The sequence below is a fragment of the Eublepharis macularius genome, chromosome 6 (assembly GCF_028583425.1).
Source record: "Eublepharis macularius isolate TG4126 chromosome 6, MPM_Emac_v1.0, whole genome shotgun sequence".
NCBI classification, from domain to species: Eukaryota; Metazoa; Chordata; class Lepidosauria; order Squamata; family Eublepharidae; genus Eublepharis; species Eublepharis macularius.
The window spans coordinates 142,013,608-142,037,173 of record NC_072795.1 but is presented as its reverse complement, the minus strand read 5'-3'; the positions used below and the strand labels follow the sequence as shown (position 1 = coordinate 142,037,173).

The following is a 23,566-nucleotide window of genomic DNA, read 5'->3' as shown; positions in this document are numbered from 1 at the left end:
CATACAGGTGGCTGCTACAGATGTCAGTCAATTCCTTGGAATGGGAGCATGGAATAATTCAACACTTGGGAACTCCCTCTTTGAGCAGCAGTATACAATTATTTAATAATGATTAACTGCACCCAGCACATTTGGGGTTGGGTTGGGGATGCTTTTAAGTGGTCCCTGGCCCCACAGAGGCCCGCCTGACCTCAACCAGAGCCAGGGCATTCTCGGTCCTGGCTCCAGCCCGGTGGAACTCTCTGTCCACTGAGACCAGGGCCCGGCAGGATGTGTTAGCGTTTTGCTGGGCCTGTAAGACAGAGCTGTTCTGCCAGGCATATGGTTGAGGTCAGGCTTGGCCTCCACCGGCTGAAAAAATGGAGAAGAGTAAAATCTGAATTCCTCCCTACTAGGGTTGTCCACCACCTCACCTTGTCGAGCTGCGTTTGCTGCTATTGATTGCCGCCATCTGAGTGTATATTTTCACATGTGAAGTTTTAAAAAAATCTATTTATGGTTTTAATTGTATAAATTAATTTTAATGTGTTTTTAAAATGTTGTAATGCGCCCTGAGCCCTTCATGGGGAGGGCAGAATAGAAATTCAAATACAATAAATAAAGTGTCCACTGTTTCTATGTGAACTGCTGAACAGGTCAACAGGCTTTTCATTTAAAATTGGAGCCGAAATGGACTACCCTTTCATCATGCAGAATAAATGTCATTCTTTTCTGAGAAAAACTGAAAATGTACAAGGAGCCACTGGCAGTCCACAACCCACAGCTGAAGAAAGAACCACTGCTTAAGAGACTCACAGCACAACCCTAAGAAATCTTTCCTTGGAGTAAGCCCAACTGGGTAGACGTGGTTAGGATTCTGAACAGACCTACTTAGGATTGCTTTCTCGCTGTTGGCTGATGGTGTGGAAGATGGGAGAGTCTTCCCCTACACCATCGTCACACGGCCTTCAAAGGTTCTCTGAAGAGACTTGTGTCCAAGGAAAAATTCCATGTTAGAAATCAGGAAAGTGATAAGAATGAGAAGCTATGCTGCCGAGCAACTTCCCCTGACTCTTGTAAGCACCATTTGTTGTTTTAGGGATATGATATGCGGCCTGTCTGGCTGGTGCACATACCTCACATATTCAAAAAGGAGCCCTTAGGAACTCCACCTAAGCAGAAAATGAGTTTTAATGAAAAAAACTATAGAATGTATTTATGGAGCAAAATGCTTACTTTTCTGTAGAAATTCAGGATATTTTAATTCTTTAGTTTATTTATTAACAGCTTTTAAAAGTTTATTTATTAACTGGGCACATACATACATACATACATACATACATACATACATACATACATACATACAGGGCTTTTTTTCAGCAGGGACGTGGTGGAACGGAGTTCCGGCACCTCTCGAAAATGGTCACATGGCTGGTGGCCCCGCCCCCTGATCTCCAGACAGAGGGGAGTTAAGATTGCCCTCTGCCCCAGTTGGCAGTGTGGAGGGCAATCTCAACTCCCCTCTGTCTGGAGATCAGGGGGGCGGGGCCACCAGCCATGTGACCATTTTCTCCGAGGGCAACCCACAGAGTTCCACCACCTCTTTTCCCAGAAAAAAAAGCCCTGCTAACCCTGCTTAGCTCCCGAGATCTGACGAGATCCTGCTATTCCATGTTGCCTTCCCTCCCCTGCTCCTAATAGGACCACCATAAAACCGTGCTGTCAGTTGGCTGCCCATATGGAAGTATAGGTGGGTGTGTGCATGTAAACACAGATTTCAGAGCTTTTTCTGACAGGAAATTTCTTTTCTCACTAATGAGGTTTGGCGATTTGTAGTTCTTAGTCATTCTTGATTACTTTTTGTTAATACGTTAAGATCTTTCGAACAAAAATTAAGTTATAAATAAAATTAAAAGGTAATTGCTATTTGAAAACTAAACCAGAAAAGATGGTGGTACCTCTACAGAGATTATGACACGGCTCCCCAGCAGAAGACCACAGCATTAAAATTTAGGGCTTTTTTTGTTGATGCCACTGGCTAACCCCAGCCATGACAAACCAAACTATCTAGAACTTGGGTGTCAATGGAAGGAAAAGGAAATGGCTCACTAGCTATGAAGTGCATTCCATCTTTGAGACCTGTGTGTATTTTAATGTCTAGAGCAGGAAAAGGGGTACTGTATCCTATTGATTTTGCCAGTTGGTTGCTGTTATTGGCCACGGTACAGAATCAGGGATGTATTTAATGAACTGATTATGGATTTGTGACCATTAGGGTCTTAGTTCAGCCACAGACTGGATTGCTTTTGCTCAGGACTTCAGGACCTGTGGCAGACATCAGAAAAATGACACGGAGGTTATTTCCTCCCTACCCAGCACCATCTTTCAATGAACATCAAAAGATGTGGTTGTAAGTCCAAGCAGTAGATCCAGTAGGAGAAAAAAAGAATGAACTTTCCCTCGCTGATCACCAAAGCATTCCCTTAATCTGAATCAGGACTCCTTTTAGGCATTCGGAAAACTGAATGGATCTCCCAGGTCCTGTCTTCTTCTGCCCTCAACTCCATCATACAAGCATTGTCCTCCACCAGCAGCCCTCACAATGGGCTGATTCCGCACACATTGGATAATGCACTTTCAATGCACCTTATCAATAATTTGAGGTGGATTTTTTTTTCTGCACATAAAAAAACCCGTTCCAAATGATCTATAAAGAGGATTGGAAGTGCATTATCCAACGTGTGCTGAATCACTCATTGTCACATGATCTAAATGACTCCATTCCAGTTCGCAAATGGAGGATTCCTAGTCACTGTGTGCAGATCTTGTTTTTTTTAATAACCCCTTTCCCCTATCCAAAAGGCAAATTTAATCAAACAAAAAAACAAACAAAAAACCCTCCTGCACAGCTCGCTACCCAGCAACTAAGACCTGCCAAATACTAAACCCGCACCCTCCCATCTCTGTTTTTCAAGGCAGCCAACAAAAACCAGGAGATTGTCACGGTTTGGCTGCCATTCACATCTGGTCGACAGGATTCAGCTTGGCAGATCATGTTTTTCAAGACTGACTGAAACGTTGAAACACTCCCAAACTGAACAATTATAGACCTTTCCTGAATAGCGGACAGTTATCTCCTCCGGCAGATTTTCCATTCCATAGGCTAAATTACTGTGATCTTGAAAATCTTAGCTCTTCCAACAGTATTCATTATGGAAATGTTTTGTTACATCACTCGTCATTCCATGCAAAACAAAACTTTCCTTGTGCAGTGATGGAAAAATACTTAAGAACTTTAAAAAGCCAAAACCACTCCTTCCCCCGGGGAAGGGAGTACAGTAATTCTAAATATCCTTCCACTCCTTCTGAAGTTTATGGGCAGGACAGCTCTGTTGGACTTCCCTGCGTTCCAGCAGGGAGGAGTTTTCTCTATAAAAGCCAATGCATTTGTGAACCACAAAACGGAGCCTTGTTTATCTATAGAGAAGGAGGGAGAGGATCAGCCGCACAACATCAAAGATGTTTAAACTGAACCTTGCAGAGGAAGCAACAAAACTTGCAGGAAACAAAGCCCAGGAAACAGGTAACAGGCTTTCAATAACCTTTTATAACTCACAAACACGGGTTCATGTTACCAGCATTTCCACCGACCCCACTATCTGCCCCTTTAGCATGGGGGATTCCCCCCTCCCCCAGCGATTATTTAAGCATTTTTTACTATAAGTGTCCCTCTTCTGTCTCTTAAGGTCTTCAGATGCAAAAGAAGGGTGGGAGTTTTGCATCTGTAATACCTGTGTAGGAGGTGGCAGAATTGGGGCTGGTGCAGTTCGTTAACCGGGGATGAGAAAGTTGCATTTGCTGATATTTGCCTCCATTGTATAAGAACCATATTTTGCTTTTAAGACTAGCCAACTTTATTGAGGCATAAGCTTTTGACAAAGAGAGCTGTAGTTTTGACAAAGAGAGCTTATGCCTCAGTAAAGTTGGGTAATCTTAAAGGTGCTACTGGACTTTTTACTATTTTGCAGCTACAGACTAACATAGGTAACTCCTCTGGATATATTGCTTTGTATCTGATCACTTTCTTACTTACTTTTCAAAAAGCCTCCTTAAACAAAACGGCAATGGTGTTGCGGTGGACCTAACCTAAAATAAGGAGAAAGCTACCAGGCAAAATTTAGCACAAGTTTTCTAAGAATGACGGCATGCTTGCAATTTCCCCTACCCCCACGCCCCCGGCCTCTTCCTGCTTGTCTTTTTTTGTTTGCATGTTTCTTAGATAATATTTCAAATACTGGATAAAATGATTGATTTGGCTTCTATGGGAGAACCAGAAAATTACAACTTGTCCATGGTGCGATGCTCAAAATTTATCGGGAGACATGGATAAATTGTACATTGTACCAGGGCTTTTTTTCAGCTGGAACACAGAGGAATGGAGTTTCGGAACCTCTTGAAAATGGTCACATGGCTGGTGGCCCCGCCCCCTGATCTCCAGACAGAGGGGAGTTGAGATTGCCCTCCGCGCCGCTCAGCGGCGCGGAGGGCCATCTCAACTCCCCTCTGTCTGGAGATCAGGGGGCGGGGCCACCAGCCATGTGACCATTTCCCCCGAGGGCAACCCACTGAGTTCCACCACCTCTTTTCCCAGAAAAAAAGCCCTGCATTGTACCACGTGTATGCTCTGTGCTTTGGACTGTGGAAATAGCTAAAGATATTAGGGTGGATCCAGCCCGTTTTTTCGCTTAGTCTCACCCAGTTCTCCTCACTGCAGTTCCGGTTCCCCATAGCATTTGTCCATGGAAGTCCCAGCATCTAGAGTTGGGGGGAGGGGTGGGTGTAAAAGGAAATCTTCCTTTCTTTTTTACCAGCAGAAAAAATAGCTGGATGCAACCCACTGTTTGAGTGATTCCACACACGTTGGATAATGCACTTCCAATCCTCTTTATAGATAATTTGGAACAGATTTTTTCATGTGTGGAACAAAAAATCCACCTCAAACAATTGATAAAGTGCATTGAAAGTGCATTATCCAACGTGTGCGGAATCAGCCCCTGTGATGCTGGTGCATGTATGGGCACACCACTTGCATTTACTTTTTCAAATTCCCTTCAAGGTCTATTTATTTATTCAATTAGATTGATAGTCCACTCACCCCGCAAGTGGGCTCAGAGTGGATTACAACCACATATACAACCATATATATCATATAAGTAAAAACATGGCAGCATAAAACAGTATAAAAATATCAATATACGATTTGATAAAAACAGCAGCACACATATTGCACAATCCTCCAGCATCAACAAACCTGTGGGGCAGGATGGTCAACAGACAAATCAACAGCAAAACCAGGGGACATAATGCCTCTCTATGGCAGGATCCGATCGGATGGCTCATTCGCCTCAGCCACCATATGCCTGGTGGAACATCTGTCTTATATGTCTGGTGGAATGATAACAAATCCTGTTGGGCCTGGGTCTCCACAGACAAGAGTTCCACCAGGTTGGTGCCAAAAAAGACCTGATTCTAGTTGAGGCAAGGCAAATCTCCATGGGGCCAGGGATCACCAGTAGATGTTTATCTGCTGAACAGAGTACCTTCTGGGGAAAACATGGTGAGAGGCAGTCCCACAGGCAGGGCTTTTTTTCAGCTGGAATGTGGTGGAACTGAGTTCCGGAACCTCCTGAAAATGGTCACATGGCTGGTGGCCCTGCCCCCTGATCTCCAGACAGAGGGGAGTTGAGATTGCCCTCCGCACCGCTCGGCAGCACGGAGGGCAATCTCAACTCCCCTGTCTGGAGATCAGGGGGCGGGGCCACCGGCCATGTGACCACTTTCTCCGAGGGCAACCCACTGAGTTCCACCACCTCTTTTCCCAGAAAAAAAGCCCTGCCTGCAGGTATGCCAGTCCCAGTCAGCTAAGGGCCTTAAAGGTTAAAACCAAAATCTTGAACTTGATCCAGAATTTAACCGGGAGTCAGTGCAGCTGGTGAAGGACTGGTGTTATATGCGACTGGAACAGAGTCCCAGTCAAAACACATGCCGCTGCATTCTGGACCAGTTGCAGGTTCCAGAGCAGGCCCAAAGTTGCAGAAGTACAACCCGGAGGTGATCGTTGCATGGATCGCCTCAGCTATGCCTCCAAATTATGGGGCCGGAGTACACACAGTTCACTGGGGAACTTTCGAGCTTTGCAGATGCAAAGAGGAACATACTTGTTCCCTGCATCATTTCAATGGCATCCCAGGGCTAAATGCAATTGTAAACACGCACACATTTTTGATGAAAAATAAAGCCCCTTTGGATTGCGAAATATGATTTTATCAGCTCAATTTCTGTAACTGTTTTGCAGAAGACTCAAAATAAATTTCACAGAATATATACAAGTATAGGTTATTGTAGAATTTTCTTGGATGCAAATATAAAACCAGCTTGATATATGGTCCTTTTAAAGAAATCCTGTATGTTATTTGTTTATGATAGCAAAAGTTCCTTTTGTATGGCAAGACTTTTTCCTTTTTAAAAAAGAGAAGGTAAACTGCTTCCTGGTTCCACAAACTTTACATTTTTTTCTAATGCTGACATAAAAAACACTTCCCTTGCTGAAGTTTTGTTTCTCACGCAGCTATTAAAAGCACAGAAGTCTTGCTGGAAAAAACATGTTGCTGACCCTGGGACATTTTTTTGAAGGCATTAGGAATGAAGACTGGCCCATCCTCCCACAGGCAGTCTTTGCTCTCAGAGACGTTTGTTTGGCAGGGAAGCCTCCTTCTTCATATGCAAATACGACCCCAATTGAAAGAGGAACTAAGTGTTCATGTTTGCACAACCCTTTCCAGTATATAAGGAGTTTGGTTGTAGGACACCCAGGCTCAAATCAGAGCCACTTCACACATTACATGACACACCCTAAACACACTTAAGTCATCCCTGTGCTACAGCCATACTATTCCTTCCTGCTTCCCGGAGAAACCTGAAAATTGTGAGTGGAGTCTAAATATGACTAAGGGGAGATGAACTTGACAGAGCCTTTGGAGAGGCGGAAATGAAATTAACAAACCCTCTGAGGAGCGATTTCGGCTCTTTTAGAACTATGTTTCCTGGCTAGCATTGCACCTCCCTACACTGGGGCGTCCCTGCGTAAGATGTCTCGCATAGAGAGACTCTCCGTTTAAGCAGACGTAATTTGTCAGTTAGGAAAGTAGTCATTCCCTAAACCAGCTGTGCAATGGCCTTGCAAGATGAGAACAGCGTGAGTGTAAGCTGTGTTTGGAACTACTGAGCCTACGAGGCAGGATAGGGGGGAAATCCATTCAAAGTGCACCATCGACATTTCACAGTACAAGAAATGGCAGAAAAAATGCTCTCTGGCATTGCAATGACATACATTTATTATTAAAACAAAATGAAAAGCACCTTAAAACAGAGCATGAGAACCAAATCGATTTGTTGATGAAAGAATCATTTCCACCTTCATGTCAGATGAAATACACCACCCCTTCAAGGGAGATCCAGAGAACTAAATGAAAGCTCCGTTTTTTAGGTTGCCAGAATCTGACGTGCAGGTGTTTGCAACGATGGCAGAAAATGTAGCTTTGAGGTTTTAGTTACCCTCCTAAGTGGTACCACCAAGGCTATGTGCGTGCAGAGATCCGGAAGAACCGTAATATGATACTACACTGAATTCGGCTTCCAGAGCATTGCAGCTGTCAAGAAATTTTCTAAATCTCAGGATTAGGAGATTATGCTTGAAAGGAAGAACAGTTAAATAAAACTGCATTGCTCTGGTGGGACCTTACACCTAACAAACCCCAGAGTATACACAAAATTGCACCATTACATAAAGAGGCGATTATACACATTTATTCAATTTGCATAATTTCTGGCAAAATTGATGCAAAAAGGTCAGGGTGATCATTGTTTATCTTACTGTCGTGTTAAAATGGTCTAATTTTGCAAAGAGCTTCATTATTACAATATCCGTTTTACAAAAGTGATTGTTGGAATCAGAACTGTGTTTTTATTCACTGCTGTTTTTTTTATCTAATTCCAGTTAACTCAGCAGGTCAGACTATACAGCAAGCAGTAGATCAGGCGGCAGAAGCCGGCCAGAAAGGTAAGGAGAACGAGGCACCCTCTGCTTCACCATCTAGGGAACCGATGACGATACTTGCAGAGTAGGAAAGGCATCGACACACCTCAGCACCAAGGGAGGATCCAATGGTTTCCATCTTCTCCTGGCAAGAATATATAACGTCAACTAGAAGAACTCATTTTATCATTCTGGGCAGTAACCCTGTATTCAGGTATCCATGACCAGGAGGCTGAAAATTCACTCAGCTTCAGATTTTACTCTTGCTCAGTTCAGGGCTGGATCCAACTAGCTCCCCATTCTCATTCAGTTGTATTGTTCATTGGATGTCTTATGCTGTAACTTTATACTTTAATCCAATTTGAGTCTCAGTGAGACAGTCATACCACATGACTTTTGTCCATGCCGGCCATAAGCCCTAGTAAGGTCCTTTTGATGGACAAAGAAGAGCCATATACCTATTTTTACTAGAATCCAGCCCAACATTTCTGAAAGACAAAGCAGCCCCATTTCATATACAGTAAGCGCTACAGGTTAGTTTCCTCGAGACACTGGGTCGGTTTCCATAGGTCTGTTCTTCTACATGCAAATTTGCAGCTGAAATGTTCCACTGCCTGATGAGTCTAATTGTTTCTTTGTTCTGAAGCTCTGGGTGATGCCTGCAAATGTGCTCAAGATGCTGGCGAAAAGGCAGTGCAAAACGTAACAAACCAGGTGACCACCTGGGGGAAGAGCTTTGGACAGAGCGAAGAGAAGGATGTTCCAACCTAAGCACCCCGGTGACCCCGTGGCTCAATTGAGCTCCTTTACAAGATACAACAACGTGTAGGATCCTTTCACCAGAAATCCTTTTCAAAATACTGTTTGACAATTAAATGCATTGTATATATTCAATAAATTAAGCTAAAATCCTCTTTAAGAATTGAGTACTGAAATGCTTGCCTTAGAGAGCGATACACGCTTTGCAAAGTTACTACAGGGGGCTGGCGAGCGCAAGCCTCCTGGCTCTTCGTGGGCAGGGTGGGGAGGTGCAAGCAGGGAGAAGAAACTGGGATTCAAGCTCACAAGCAATTACTTGCGTCTCTCCTCCACATACAGAGCAGGAGATCTACGTCCCGCCTGCTACTAGAAATGCAGAGATGCCCACAACGTTCCACGCCCCTGCTTCTCCATGAATAGCGCACACTACAGACTTAACAGGGTCCCAGGTGAAATTCCATACCAATTATTTTGAAAAAAATTCAAGAGGCGAATGCTGCTCAGAGGACTGTTATGACATAGGCATTAATCTAACCAAAGAACTGTCATTCAGCAACAACGTAGGTAGTGACCTGAGTGGAAAACTAAAACTGAAACATTGAATGGGACACAAGAGTCATGGGAAAGAACCAAAGGGGATTGGGTTTGGAAGACTGAAGTCCTCACGTGCACATCTGCCACTTGGTAACAAACAATAGCTGTTAATATGCAAGTCACCATTCATCAAATACAGCAGATCAGATCACAGAACCGTAAGAGTTGGAAGGGGCCTTACAGACCATCTAGCCCAACCCCCTGCCCCATGCAGGAACAGCCTAAAGCATCTCTGATAAATATTCATCCAGCCACTCCTTGAAGACTACCAATGAAGGGGCATCCCTAGGCAGCCGATTCCACAGCTGTACTACGCTTAATGTGAATAAGCTTTTCCTAATGTCCCGCCAGTACCTTCCCTCCTAGTTTAAATCCATTATTGCAAGTCCTATCCTCTGTTGCCGACAGGAACAGCTCCCTTCCCTCCTGTGACAGCTTTTTAAATATTTAAGAGAGTAGTCATATCTCCCCTCAGTCTCCTCCGAACTGAACAGTCCCAAGCCCCTCGGTCTTTCCTCGCAGGGCTTGGTCTCCAGGCCCCCGTCCATCCTGGTTGCTCTCCTCTGCACCTGTTCTAATTTGTCCACGTCCTTTTTCAAGTGAGGTCTCCAGAATGGCACACAATGTTCCAGGTGGTGCCTGGCAAGGACATCCTCCAATTTGGATGTTATACCTTTGTTGACACATCCAAAGATAGCAGTTGCCTTTTTTTGCTGACTGCTCATATTTAGCTTCCCACCCACCCAAGATCTGGTTCACACACTGCTGACCCGGAAGCGTATCCCCCACCCGGTATGCATGTCTTGCATTTTGTCACCCAGGTAGAGAACCCGGCACTTATCCATGTTAATTGTCATCTTATTCAAATCTGCCCACTTTCCCAGCGAGTTCAGCTCTTGTCGCATTCGATCTCTAACACCCTATCACCCCATATACATATATGGAAACTTTGCCACGACGTTTGTAGCACAGATAGCTTTAAAAAGTTATTCAATGAAGATGAGCATCAGAAAGAGGAGACAACGGGAACTGATGGCAAATTTGTTGGTGGCCCTCTCCAAGGCAAGAGACCAAATAGAGACAACGTCCAGTAAGGCAGAGACCTTCTGGTATAGAGTAGCACCACAATTCTATATGCACAAGATCCCAAAGTATTCTTGGTGATGAATGATGAATGCAGCAGCACTTCCTCAAGCTGTTGTCATCACAGGAGAGGCATACGCCGCTTATACAGATGCAGAACCAGAGATCACATGGGGGTTGGGGGGCTGGTACACATAAATTTGTAAAGTGGTCCTAGGAACGGAGACTCTTAATGTTTCTGGTAGTGCGCTGTTACAAGGGCAATGTCATTGCAAAAGGTGTTCAGCTGAAGTCTGTGTCCAACTTCTTTCCATTTAGAACAAGGAAGCTCCAGCCACCCCCCAGACATGCCAGGAAAGAGCGATGAGAAACCAGCCAACTCATGTTTGGAAAGGTCAAGTTTTAATTGCTTAGATTGCCAGGTTATGTCATGAGTTACAAAGTAGCTAGAAAAAAAAGCATGAGTTCCTGGGTGGACTTAGGTTTGTTTTAAAAAAATTATATCCATTACATAAATACATCTGGAACGACACAGGAGTCCTCTAGACAAGAGACTTCGTCAAAACCTTCCAGCACACTTGCGACTGAATCTTGAGCTTCAAGGCCCTCTTTATTAAACTCTGTGTTCAGACCACGTAAAACTTCCAAATGAAAAGAACAAAGTCAATGCAATAAAGACAGTAGACAAAAGTATCCACAGCAGCAGCCTGACTCCTCGTTGCCAACCATTTGCTTTGATTGTTCATTGAGGCACCAGCCAATGCTAACCAAGCCTTAAGAGAACATATAACTAAGGAGAGTAAAACGTTACACAAACTCTTCGGACTACCTAAGGTTATACTCAAATACACATGTTCTCTTTTAAAAAGAAGCTAAATGGATGTGCAGAGATGCAATTAAAACACAAGAGGTCAATCCATTGGGTGCCTCCACAATACCGTTCCAGCTTAGAAAAGCATTAGCTCTTACAACCCATTGCCTATGTGCACACCAATGTAGCACATGAGTCGAACTGAGACTCAGTACATGATTTAAAGGCAGTCCAACAAGTGCACAGATTATAAAAGGGGGGGGGGGACACCCACATAATTGCCAAAGAGAACCAGGCCTATGGCTCTGTTATGTATAAAAATTAGAATCCTATCATTTATTCCCTGCAGGAGGCCTTGTTCTTTCTTTGATAATGCCACCACATTGACCCTACAAGGTCTTCACTCAGAAAGTGCCAAATCTAGACGAGATACATCCGATGCGACCAAACTGCATGAACAGTTTGCTGTTTGCTCCAGTCTGAGGCTTTGCTAAGTTGTTTCTGTGGCAAGACCCTAGGCTCTCACAATACAAAGGTGCCTTTTAAAATTTCAAGATGGAAAATACTCCAACCTTCCTCCCCACTCCCCAATATGCAGATTAACAGATTATCTTTAGATACGTCTCAGCATGAAGTTCTAAATCCACGTTTTGTCCTTTTATTATAAAAATACTAGTTCTTACCAAAGCTAATTGAAAATCATATCCATTATAAGTAAGTGAGAAAAAGGAAAAGGATTTATGTGGTTATGTAAACTTGTGTTAAGCTTTCTGAAGAGGATATAGAACAGGGTGCCAGACTGAGGAGGGTAACTGTCCGTTCATGTGAAGGTCACACCAGCTTCATTGTACACCTTGAAGACTTTCTCAATTGCATTGACATAGGCAGCTGTCCTTAGGTCCAGACCTAGATTGTACTTCATGGCAGTACGCATGATTTGCTAAAGAACACACAAAAAAATGGCGTCACTAAGTGCACAATATTTACCAAGCTCTTCTTCAAACAACACACACAGTTGCAATGAATTGTCAGATACGCCCTGCGTATCTGCCATGTAGTTGCATTGGCATTTGAATTGTACTGCTGTGGTAATGGGTTCCTGAGTAAGTGCAGAGTGAAGCTGGTTTCAAATGTGCTGTGACTAATTGCTTATCTTACAGGAGAGGTGTCATCATTTCGAGTTCCTGCCAGGCTGGGAACTCCACCTTGGAGAAGCTGAACTCCTTCCCCCCTTCTTCCCAGACCTTCTACAGACCTCACCCGTCAAAATTCCTCCTCAACCGTTTCTGTGTTGGGGGTGGGGACTTCCTCCTGTAGCTGTCTATGCTCTATCACCTTTGGGCATCCCAGCCAATTCCATTGTCTGAGCTGCTTGATACTGGTGTTAATCCTCAATAAACATTTTAACGACTTCTCCCAAGTGATGCAGTGAAGTGTTTTGGGGAACTACTTGGTGTCAGTCCTTGGCAAGTAGATCCCCAAGTTCTCCACAGCAATCACACAGTTGATTTGGTCGAAGTAACTTTTATTAGAGATCTATCAGGTTCAAGGTGCTCAGACAGTGGAATTGGCAGAAGTGACATGTTAAGGGAAAGCAGGGTTAGATATAGTGTCCCACCCCCAGGTTAGAAGCCTGTTGAAATTCTGGTGCAAATGCCAGAGACAAAAAATACCAGAGTTTAGGCTACATCTAGAGAGTAAGCATGAAATCACCCCTGTTCCCAGGAGAAGCCTCGTTTGTGTTGGGTGCAGCCGGTTTCAAGGCCGCTCGCTTCCGAAGCGGAAGTCTTCTGCTTCGGAGGGAGAGTGTTCAACTTCAAAGCAGAGATAACACACTGAACTTCCAGACGACAGGCATGGGATAAGTACTCGGAACTCCCCATAGTGTCAGAGGATTAATGGCCACACACAACATACTCCTGGCATTGCAGATACATGACACTTGGCAAGCCCTGACATGAATTTGATTTGGAGAAGACAATAACCAACAAGATACACATCAGAATTTGCTTGGGCTTCATATTCATTTTCTATGTCCTTAAGTGGGACACTTCAGACTGCTTGTTAAATTCAATCACCCATGGCCACCTGCCACTCAAACGTCAAGGTGTGGGGGCACTCAAATTCTGAAAGAGGCTTCATCACCGACACGAGAGAGAACAGAGCAAACAGGCTTTTGTCATTAGGACGGTTGTGTGGGAACGGCAGAGTATCTAGGAGCAGGGCATGTTCGTATCACCTTAACTGGCACTTGGAGGTCTCATTCATTCCACACGCCCTTTACCGAGATTGTGTTTATACAATACATACCCTGGCCGAACGCTCCATGGTGTAGGCCAAGCCAGAGTGAACAATGTCTTTTTCAGATGCACCCTGTATTGACACACAGAGAAATCTCATGGAACTTTAAAGAGACACCTGCTGTTGAGCTGCATGGTCTGCGGTGAAAGGAACCTCAACCTGTAGTTTATCTGAAGCCAGCCGTGAACTCAATCATGTATTTAAACACCATCGTTTAAGGAACGGAGCTGGAATACCTGGCTTGGTTTTCCTGTATTTTTCTTTACTGTAGGCTACAAAAGGCAACTGAAGTAAGATGATTAAATGAATGACTACTTAAGGATTTCATAGCTGTTTGGGCTGTGACCTAAACAGTAGCTTCTCTTATAGAATGCTCGCTAATCATTCAGTGCAGCACCATTGCAAGACACTGTGCTCGTAAATATACACTGTTTGGAGCTGAAATTTAGAAGTTATCATAATTGAAGTCCCAAATTTGAACTGTAATTTACTGAAAGAGGCTGAATAGAATTACGTGACAGATGAGGACCTGGCCAACTCAACTTCGATTCCCTGCTCTGCTGTGGAAGCTTGCTGGGTAACCTTGGGCCAGTCACACACCTTTAGCCTCATCTGCCTCACAGGGGTGTTGTGAGGATAAAATGGAGGACAGCAAAACTGTGTAAGCCACTCTGGGCCTCCGCTGCGAAGAAGAGTGGGTTATAAATGAAGTGGACAAGCAGCTATCACACTTCTTTCGCAGACTAGTTTCTTCTTGTACGGGAGCACCCCCCCCCCCACTACACTGCAGTTTTTTTAGACTGCATATTCTGATGGGCGAAATCCCCCGAATTACTTACAGATATCCTATCCTGGAATTCAGCAGTAGGCACAACTGGAATAGTCCCACCATGTTTCCCAAATTTTCTTTCCAAGCTTTCTTGGACTGACACTGGAAGGAGAAGCAAAAAAGTCAGTTAACCTTGAAAAGAGCAAGATTATCTTAGCTATTTAAAGCTTTTAAGCAAACGTCAGTTGTTCTGCTTACAGTTCAGATCCTATCCCCTTGGACTTGGACATAAGCCCGAGTGTGTGCTACGGGATTTGCTAGAAATACGGAGACCGAATCTCAATCAGATTTCAATGGCAGGACAGACTCGGCTACACTCAACGCATCGCGAAAAACGTGTTCTGTACTGTGGATCTGACTGCCCGCTGATACGGCAACAAAGCCCCGGATACAACCGAGTTCTGAAGAGGCTCGTGGCTGAGAGCTGGTCTGGGTTGAAGATGTAAGGGCACTCCCCTAACTCACTGCCAGAATACAGCCACTTCCAGGAAGAACGACGTGCTGAACTGCTTCCAGCTACGACACGGTACAGGGTGGATCCTAAATAGCTGCGCTGAGTAGGAGCACTTCCTCTGGCGGGACGGCATTTCTGTTCGGTCATGCAGGAGGAGATCACCCGCAGAGGCTAAAGAACTTCCAACTTTTCCAAAAAAGGCTTGCTATTGCAAATCGTGTTATCTAGTAACTTCCCACTGGAGAACAAAATCTCCATTCTTCAGGGTTTTTGAGTATCCACAGGTTTTTGACACTCATGCCCAATAAACCAAAAGAATCTATATGACGAACCATTACACGGAACTTGAGATTTCTCCATGCTTTATTTCAGCCTGGAAGCTTAGAACGAATGTAGGGTCAGCAGAATCCACTGCATCTTCCCCCAAATGCATAAAGAAGTTGTTCAACTTACTGAGCAAGTGGTAGTTCGAGTCTCTCTCATATTTGAATGTCAAGCGACCGTAGCTGACATGGTTCAGGTTCTTCAGCCACTCAAAATAAGACACTGTCACACCGCCAGCATTTAAATACAGATCCTGTATAGAAACAAGATTGCGTGTTGTGAAATTGAATTACCTGCTCCTGTGTGTTATGGTTTCTTAAGACACTGCAAACGAAAGTTAACCGGAAAGCAGTATGCGGAAGAGAAATTACCAGTGTAATTCTAGAAGTGTGCAGGAGGAAGGGGGAGTGTTGTATGCCCCTTTGGTCCCTCACTGGGGAGAGAAGTGGGGTGGGTATAAGTGAACAAATGCAGAAGGAATGACTTAACAGTAAACTGGCTGGAAATTCAATCTAAGTAATATAACTCATCAATGAGCAACGGTAATCAGTCATTCACAAAGAGACTGAGCCGGGACGCAAAGCAGCAGGGATGATGGGCGTTTACGGGAAGACAGCAGTGAGGCCCCCTACGGGAGAAGAAACCAAGGAGGGCCGTCACTAGGCCAATTATTTTAAGCATTAGTGGCCCCTGATCACCTTAGGGCTTTTCTGCACACTCAACTTATCCCTGATTTTCTTAGCATTCGACCCCCAAGCACTGGAATCGGTTTGGGTGCAGTTCTGCTGCCTGTCTGCCCTCCCTGTGCCTTTTATAGTTGCGGAGCCTGTTTATCTCGCTCTGCATGTGCCTAAATAATTAGGATTTTCAAGTGAGGGTGCTGTCATCATTGGCGGGGTCATTGGTGAGGTCACAGCACACGCATCCTTTTTCGTTTTTTGACCACGCTTATATTGACATAACGACAGAATTAAAAAAAAATAGAAAATGAACATATGGTCAAGTCTTTGCACAGGGAAGCCTAAAAGGGGAGCAGCTGCATCCCGCCCCCCCGGTACCTAAGAACATCCCTCCCATCCATTGTCCAAACTGGCAAGCCCAGCCTGGGCTGATCCAGAGCTACAAGGCGGGGGGGGGGGGCAGCACCAGCAGGACAAACCGACCTGTGCTGGGAAGGAGCCTGGAGCAGCAGCAGCAGCAGCAGCAGCAGCTACGTGCTTTTCAAGCCGCACTGCTTTTTCTGGCTTACCCCCCCCCTCCTTTGGGCCCCCAGGGCTTTTACAATTTATTTTTCAACCGTCATTCTCGTAGCATTATAGCGACCTACCGTTGTAATAATGTATACCGCAGATTCTCTGAATTCCCAGCTTTCGTGTTAAAAATAGTAAGTCCCTAGGCCCTTCCCTTGCAGAGGTAAGGAAAAAGGCGTATCTTCGCAACAGAAGGGCATTCGAACTATAAATGTAACCATGCAACAAGACATGGGCACATTTTGGATTCGGTTTCGCTTTCTCAGCCATGCCGGACGCTCCTCTCGGCAGGTCCGGGAGGAAGCGACCGGGCACCCTGACCGGGCGGCTGATCTGCAAGGATTAGCCCCCAGGACTCCCAGTCAGGGAGGCAGGGTCCGGGACGCTGCGGGAAGAACCCCCCGAAATCAATGCGGGGGGGGAATTGCCCGTTTGTCCCTATGGAGGCCGGCAGACGTGCGCGGCGCCTTGAGTGCCGCCGGGCAACGAGAAACGGCAAATAAAAGAAACAGGCGGAAGCCTGTAAACAAGCGAATCCCTTCTGTTCTACAAGCGTTTGTGAAGGAGAGGTTGATCTGAAGAAGACTCGCTCTTCCCCTTCGGTGAGTTCCAGAATTTGGCTGGCGCCCCCCCCCCCCCAAGATGGCAGCAAAGAAGCAAAGTCCCGCTCTCGGTAAGTCAATCTCGGCTACCTTGAAGGGAGAGTCGCTCGAAGAGTTGGTGCGCAGGGTGGTGGTGGAAGCCATAAAACCCTTTGTTGACAAGCTGAACGAAACTGATCAAAGGGTGGGCTTAATTGAAAGCGAAGTGAAAACCATTAAGGCAGCAGCGGGGGGGGGGCAGAGAAGTCTGCTCTGGAAAGTGCGTCACTTGTGAAGGCTACGAAAAAAGAGCTGAAGTTGGTGGAGAACCAGCTGATCGGGCTACAGGTGGAACGAACGCAGACAATTTTGCGTCTCCAAAATGTGAAAGAGGAGGAAAATGAGGATCTGTGGGATTTGGTCTCGGAACTACTGGCGACACCCGCGAGGACAACTAAAGAAGAGGTTAAAAGCGCCATTTTGGAGGTCCGTCGGGCTTCTTCAAAATATGCAACAAAGCGACAGCTGCCTCGCGAGATCATTATTGACTTTTCATTTAAAAAGTTTCGGGACACTATCCTATATAACTCATACAATGCGGATTTGGACTTTATGGGTCTTAAAGTCAAGATTTTAAAGGACGTTCCATTTCTAGTCCGGAAAAGACGTTTTAAGTACAAAAAGTTCGCAGCTCTTCTGAGGGACCATGGAATAAAGTATAAATGGTTACTTCCGGAAGGAATATGGTTTAGACATAAAGCCTGAGGGGGGGGGGAGGAGGAGAGCACCGCAGCTGCGGTTGCACAGAGAGAATTGCGTCCGAGACCCAGAAGGGGGGAGGAAAGTTTAATTAGAATTTGAAATGTGTAATCTGTATGATTAACCACCCCATCATCATTTTATTGAGCTATTTTTTTTCTATTATGGCAGTACGAAGGGAAAACATTGAAGTGTAGTGTTGAATGTAGTTTATCCTTCCCTTTATGTCCCCTTTTCCCCGCCCCTTCCCTTTCTCTTCATCCTTTCCCTTTCCTTGTGATAGTCTTGTGTAGTGTTATTGTAGTGTTGTGTAGTATACTGAAAAATAAAAAATTTAAAAAAAAAGACATGGGCACATTTTAAATTCACTTTCAGAGAGTTAGCTCCTTACACCACCCTGCAAATGCGTATCTTTATTTTCCTCTGAGCAGGGTAGCCTCTACATTACCATCCACAATCCACTTGCTACTATTGTCCTAGTGTTTGAATACAGTACGATATGCAAAGTAAATTGGGGCCAAGTTGAGGTGGTTCCTGACAGAGAAGGAGGTCTGCACCTAGCCTGCACTGTGAGCCAGTGTGATGTTTGCACAAAATAAATGTGATCTTTAAGCAGGATTAGTCTGTTCCTCTCCGCCACAGAAATTTACTTCCAAGGTCTGGCCATGACATTTTTTTACATTTCCACAGATTGCTATGTCCTGGCAGATAGGGCAAATTCTTCCAAAGATGTTTTCCCCACAGAAGTGTGATGTATGTCTGTACACCGAATGAAGAAGAACAAGAATTCACTGGATGGAGCCCAGCTCCCGTGGGAGATCTGCCTCTTCCTTCAATGGGTTCTGGATTGCAGACACTGGCTTGCATTCACAACAGGACATTCCTACAGGTGGAAGGATTTCTGCCCAGAGAACACGATTTCTCAACTGTCCCCTCCCTGGGCAGCCCCCAAGTTGCCCAATCAAGCGTGTCTCTCCTGTAAGATTCAAGTTACTATTTAGTATTTGGATTTTTATATTGGTCAAAACAGTGCCTGTCTCCTAAAAATATGTGGTCATTTTAACAAGCACCTCTACTGAAAATCACGGGCACGATGTCAAGGGAGGGGAAGGACAGGCTTTAACAAGCTTATAGAAAACAAAAAAAAAAACCTTACTGGAATAACCATGATGTTCCGTTCCAAGAAGATTTTATCTGCCTCAGGAGTTGTGGGTCCATTCGCACCTTCAGCAATAATCTGGGATGAAAAACACAGATGACTACAGTTTAGCAACGAAAAGTTGACATCAACATGTCATAATTCCTCCACGCTTAGGAAGGAGGAAATTCACAATTTAAGGTCCCACCACCCAACTTTTATTGTGTGTGTTCCTCTTACTTTTGCTTTGACCTTGTGAGCATTGGCTTTTGTTAACTGTTTTTCGCTGGCAGCCGGGATGAGGATGTCACAGTCAGCTTCCAGGATGTGGCAGTCCAGGGCTTGTGCCTTGGGGTAGGTGAGAATTGATCCATGTTGCTGTTTTAAACATGAAAAAGGAAGTTTAATAGCATTCCAGCACAATATAGGACATTGTTATTTTATATGACAGCAGCGGCTAGACTTTTGTATGCGCAAAAATGGAAAGCGCAAGAAGTGCCAACTATCGAGGACTGGATTTACAAATTGCTGTACATGGCGGAAATGGATAAGATGACAAGAAAATTGAGAGACCTTGATCCAGGACAGTTTAACACGGACTGGGAGAAGCTGAAACAATATTTGGTGAAAAAATGGGAGGTGGGAGGAGAACTGTGGCAGTTTGAAAACTACTGAAATGCAATAAAGCAAGAGGGGGGTGACTTTACCGGGGAGCGGGGAGTTAAATGAAAATATCTAGGCAACTATCTTAGTGGATTACCATATTAAGTAGTAATTTCATTTTTGACTGATAATTGTATAACGGAGAAAATATATAATCAAAATAGAACAAATATAAGTATATAGAAGTTAAGTTAAATTGATTAACTAATGCTGAAGGTATATGGTGTTTATAGTTATATTAAGAATTTGGGTTAAACTGATCAATTATTATTGATAGATAGCTATATAATGGAGAAATTACATAAATAACATAGAGTATAAGTTAAATGGACACCAGTAATGATGATATGCTAGAAATGTAATGTTTAGTTGATATAGTGAAGCCTAGAAGAGAGTGAAAGTATATATACAAGGGATAAAATAAGTTAGATATAAGTAGGGGGAAATTGGACAAGGGGTTGGAAAACTGTTGGAAGTCAACAAAAAGTGGGGGGGAAAGGGAGGGGTTAGAATAAAGATAGGTAAAGGAAATTGATTGTATGAAGTATGAAATATAATGATGTCTAATCCAATAAAAAAATTTTCAAAAAAAAAAGAAAAAAAGAAAAAGGAAGTTTAATAACACTTATTATTTCAACAGATATTGTTATACAATAGAAGCTTCAATTTAAGGTACATACTCCTATGTCAAAGCTTCACAGTCTTTCAATACCTCAACGGAGAAAGTTGCAATTGTCGCCATAGTTCTTAAAAAGCAAGTCAGACATCTCACTGAAGTTTTATAAGCATGCTACAAATCCCAGATATGCTGAATTATTTTAAGTTCTCTCCCCCGCCGCCGTCTTTCAGTCTTTTTAACAGCACTTCAAAGGGACATCAGCGCCTATATATCATCCCTTAAAGCAGCAGTATATTGCCACCCCAAAATATTGGAAGTTTTGAAAAGCAAGACTTTCAGGAGTAAAAGTGAAGACTTTGTTCTGATTCAGAATATGAACTAACAAGTATCACTCACATTAATGCCAGCAACAGTTTTCTTAAAGCACCAAGTGTTTGCATTAAAAAAAAAAACCAACTAAAAATACAAAAAGAACTAACATCAGTGTCGCTAGAAGGCAAGAAGCCAGTAACGAGTCACCAACCCGACTTACCCGCCGCCAACAACTGCACAGTCTTGCTCTAGCTTTATTGATTGCAATGCCTGCTAAAACGGCTCTGTTCTAATAGCCTTCCAACTAGCGAGATTTTATGCATTCTGACTTCAGGCTTTCCTACCAATTTGTAATCTTCCAGCTCTTTTGGGTCAAGTCCATCTGGATTCCAAATAGCACCATCCTTTTCCCCGATGGCAACACATTTTGCACCATACCGATGCAAATACCTCATAGAATGCAGACCCACGTTGCCAAATCCCTGTTAAAAAGAAGGAAAGGAAAGGAAATCCATGACTGGTGGGCATGCGCTCAATTCATGCAGGGGCAGTAGGCACGTAATGCAAAACACAGTTTTTTGGCTGCTGCAAAGTGGAAGGCAGAAAATAGATGCCCTGCGAACCTAACTGAGGAGTTGGATAAACCTTCCCCTGTTGGAAAACCACAAGGTATTCTAATACGATAGTCAGTGCACGAGCATAAGGATTAACGCCTGCAGCTCCCGCCCAAGTTCTAAGCCTGGACCATTCCTGGTAAGACAAGTTTACATAGAGTGTAAGCTCTGTTATCTCATCAGGCAGGTCAACTAATAACGAATTAGTTTCGTTCTAAGATTCATTCTGGGGACAGGATGGTACTTGGTCCCTCCATAAGAAAAGGAGATCCAGTACCTAGAGAAGCAAAAGATATTGGCCTTGGCCCTCCCCAACAGTTGATGGAATCACGATGCTGTGGTCAAAAAGGGGCTATTTCAATACACGTGGTTCATTCTGCTTGCATTTCCCCCACTACCGTTAACAGTGGAATAGACAGAAATACTTAAATCAGTGTCCTGACCAACTGGATGGGAAAGGTTGTCCTAGGGAGGCTGTGTCCTACTCCCTTCTGCAGTAGGGTATGGAAGCCGTGCTGTCTTCTTTTCCAATGGAGATTCTGAGAATCCCCACCACATGTGGGTGCCTGTACACTTCGTTCCCTAACCCATCCGCAAGGGAGAAGTACATCTTGAACCCCCCTCCGTTTCAAACCTAGGTGTGTAGTTTTCTTTCCTCCATAGTTACATGCCATGAATTTGAAGCTCTGGCACTACATTCCCCCAGCCTCCTAAGGAAGCATCAGGGGTGACAGAGGTATCCATCGGCCCAGGGCCAAGTTCAATTCCTTTGCAAAATAGGAGTCAGCAAGCCACCAGTTCAACGACTTATAGTGAATCTGGGTTACAAAGGGACAGACACCAAAGTTGTCGTCTTCTCATATGCATTCCTGCCCATGGTGTGGCCTCTATAGATGCTGTCGTCATGTCTAACAGTGCCTGGTCTTAATATCAATTGAAAGTTCCATTAGGAGGGGATATCCCGTAACTGTATCCTTCCATCCCAAGATACAAATGCTGCCATTGCTCTAAAGTGGCCCTTAGGATTTGCACCCTTGCTGGGTACAGGGGCTACTTACTAAGTTTAATGATGAGGCCCAAACATTGGCATTTCCTGACCGTCAAAGCCGTCTAAGTGTGAAGGGCCCCCCTACAATCTGCGGTAGTCAGGCCACCATCCAGATCAGGATGGACAGAATCCCCAGCGTTCTAAGGAACGTCGCTGGGGCTAATGCCAAACCAAAGAGTTTTCTGTAGTTCTCATAAACTGAGAGATGAGACCCGCGTTCTAGTGTTCATGTTGCAAACCCCAGATCAGGATTATTGACTGCAGGATCAGGAGGAAATACCACCCTGAATTTGTGCACCCTGATAGGCTCATTTAATCTCGAGTCTAATACGGGTCTTTCCCCCATTCTCCTTAAACATTAAGGAAAATTCTCGAACGGGAAACTAATCCAGGCTCCGATTATGGAACTCCTTGTGCCACGCCTTTTCCGATTAGTGTTAGCAGCTCCGGCGCAAGTTGCCGTGGTGATGAAACCCAGAGACAGGAAGAAGAGACTCTCTGACTCAGTTTTACAACTATTAGAAAAACCATTTCCAAGGCCCAAGGAACAACAGAGACAGACACTCATCTGCAGCTGTGTTCAGTGAATCTGATTCCAACCACTGTGTTCGGCGACAACCACTGAGGCATCTTATCCTAGACAGAATTGTTTCTCCAGCACATCTCTGGCATCAGAAGCTGGATTCCCTTCCTCATGTGAGTTTGTATTTTTCTAATATTGCCCCTGTTCAGTCATGGTAGACCAACTGTCAGGCTGTGGCATGGGCGTGGCTGCGCAGAGTGCCAGTGGGCCTGAACTACAGCTCCCAGGCGTGGACAGGGACAGCACGGGTTCCAGCTTTGTGGAAGGAGGGGAGGTATACATCACCCTCGCTCCCTCTCTTACCACTCGCAGGCCTGCTCAACCTGTCGAGCTCCCTTCCGCCTCTGCTTCTTGCTTCCAACCCTCGTCCTCGTCCTCCTTTCCTCTCTCTCTCTTCCCTCGCATCCTCTCCTAAACTCTCCACTCCTTCGCCACTCTCCACCTCTCCATCGCCACTCCTACACAACCCACCTTGAGTTCCTTACTGAGCCTGCCTTTATAGGGCTCCTCCCAACTTCCCCCTCCCTTCCTCCCAGGCTCTGCCCTACCCCTGATGCCCTCCAGCTGGGTACACCCCCTCAGGTGTTTCCTCTCTCGTCCCAGTCTCAAGATCATTATCCTATATTGTTATATTCTACATTGAGCTATATTGTAACAAATCACTCAATATAGTCACTGCATTTCTTTAAACAAGTATGTAGATGACATTTGTACATGCCGCAAACCGCTCAGGTCAAGCGGTATTTGTATTTTATGTATTGTTGTATTTG

General features: G+C 44.6%; 2 protein-coding genes across 2 annotated transcripts in view; one reads left to right on the top strand and one right to left on the bottom strand.

The window, feature by feature from the left end:
- The first annotated feature begins 3,417 nt into the window (after positions 1-3,417).
- ADIRF (adipogenesis regulatory factor) lies at positions 3,418-8,988 on the top strand. Its single transcript, XM_054983304.1, has 3 exons — positions 3,418-3,562; positions 8,036-8,098; positions 8,721-8,988. The coding sequence occupies exons 1-3, from the start codon at positions 3,499-3,501 to the stop codon at positions 8,843-8,845; spliced, it is 252 nt and encodes an 83-aa protein (XP_054839279.1). The 5' UTR covers positions 3,418-3,498; the 3' UTR covers positions 8,846-8,988.
- A 1,905-nt stretch (positions 8,989-10,893) lies between these two features.
- Positions 10,894-23,566, bottom strand: part of GLUD1 (glutamate dehydrogenase 1) — a 43,139-nt gene continuing 30,466 nt past the window's right edge. Inside the window, exons 7-13 of the mRNA XM_054983990.1 lie at positions 20,896-21,033; positions 19,198-19,335; positions 18,976-19,056; positions 15,359-15,482; positions 14,462-14,553; positions 13,632-13,694; positions 10,894-12,261 (exon numbers count right to left, since the gene is read on the bottom strand). Coding sequence (XP_054839965.1) covers positions 12,142-12,261; positions 13,632-13,694; positions 14,462-14,553; positions 15,359-15,482; positions 18,976-19,056; positions 19,198-19,335; positions 20,896-21,033 — 756 coding nt within the window. The 3' untranslated portion in view covers positions 10,894-12,141. The remainder of the gene's footprint in view (positions 12,262-13,631; positions 13,695-14,461; positions 14,554-15,358; positions 15,483-18,975; positions 19,057-19,197; positions 19,336-20,895; positions 21,034-23,566) is intronic.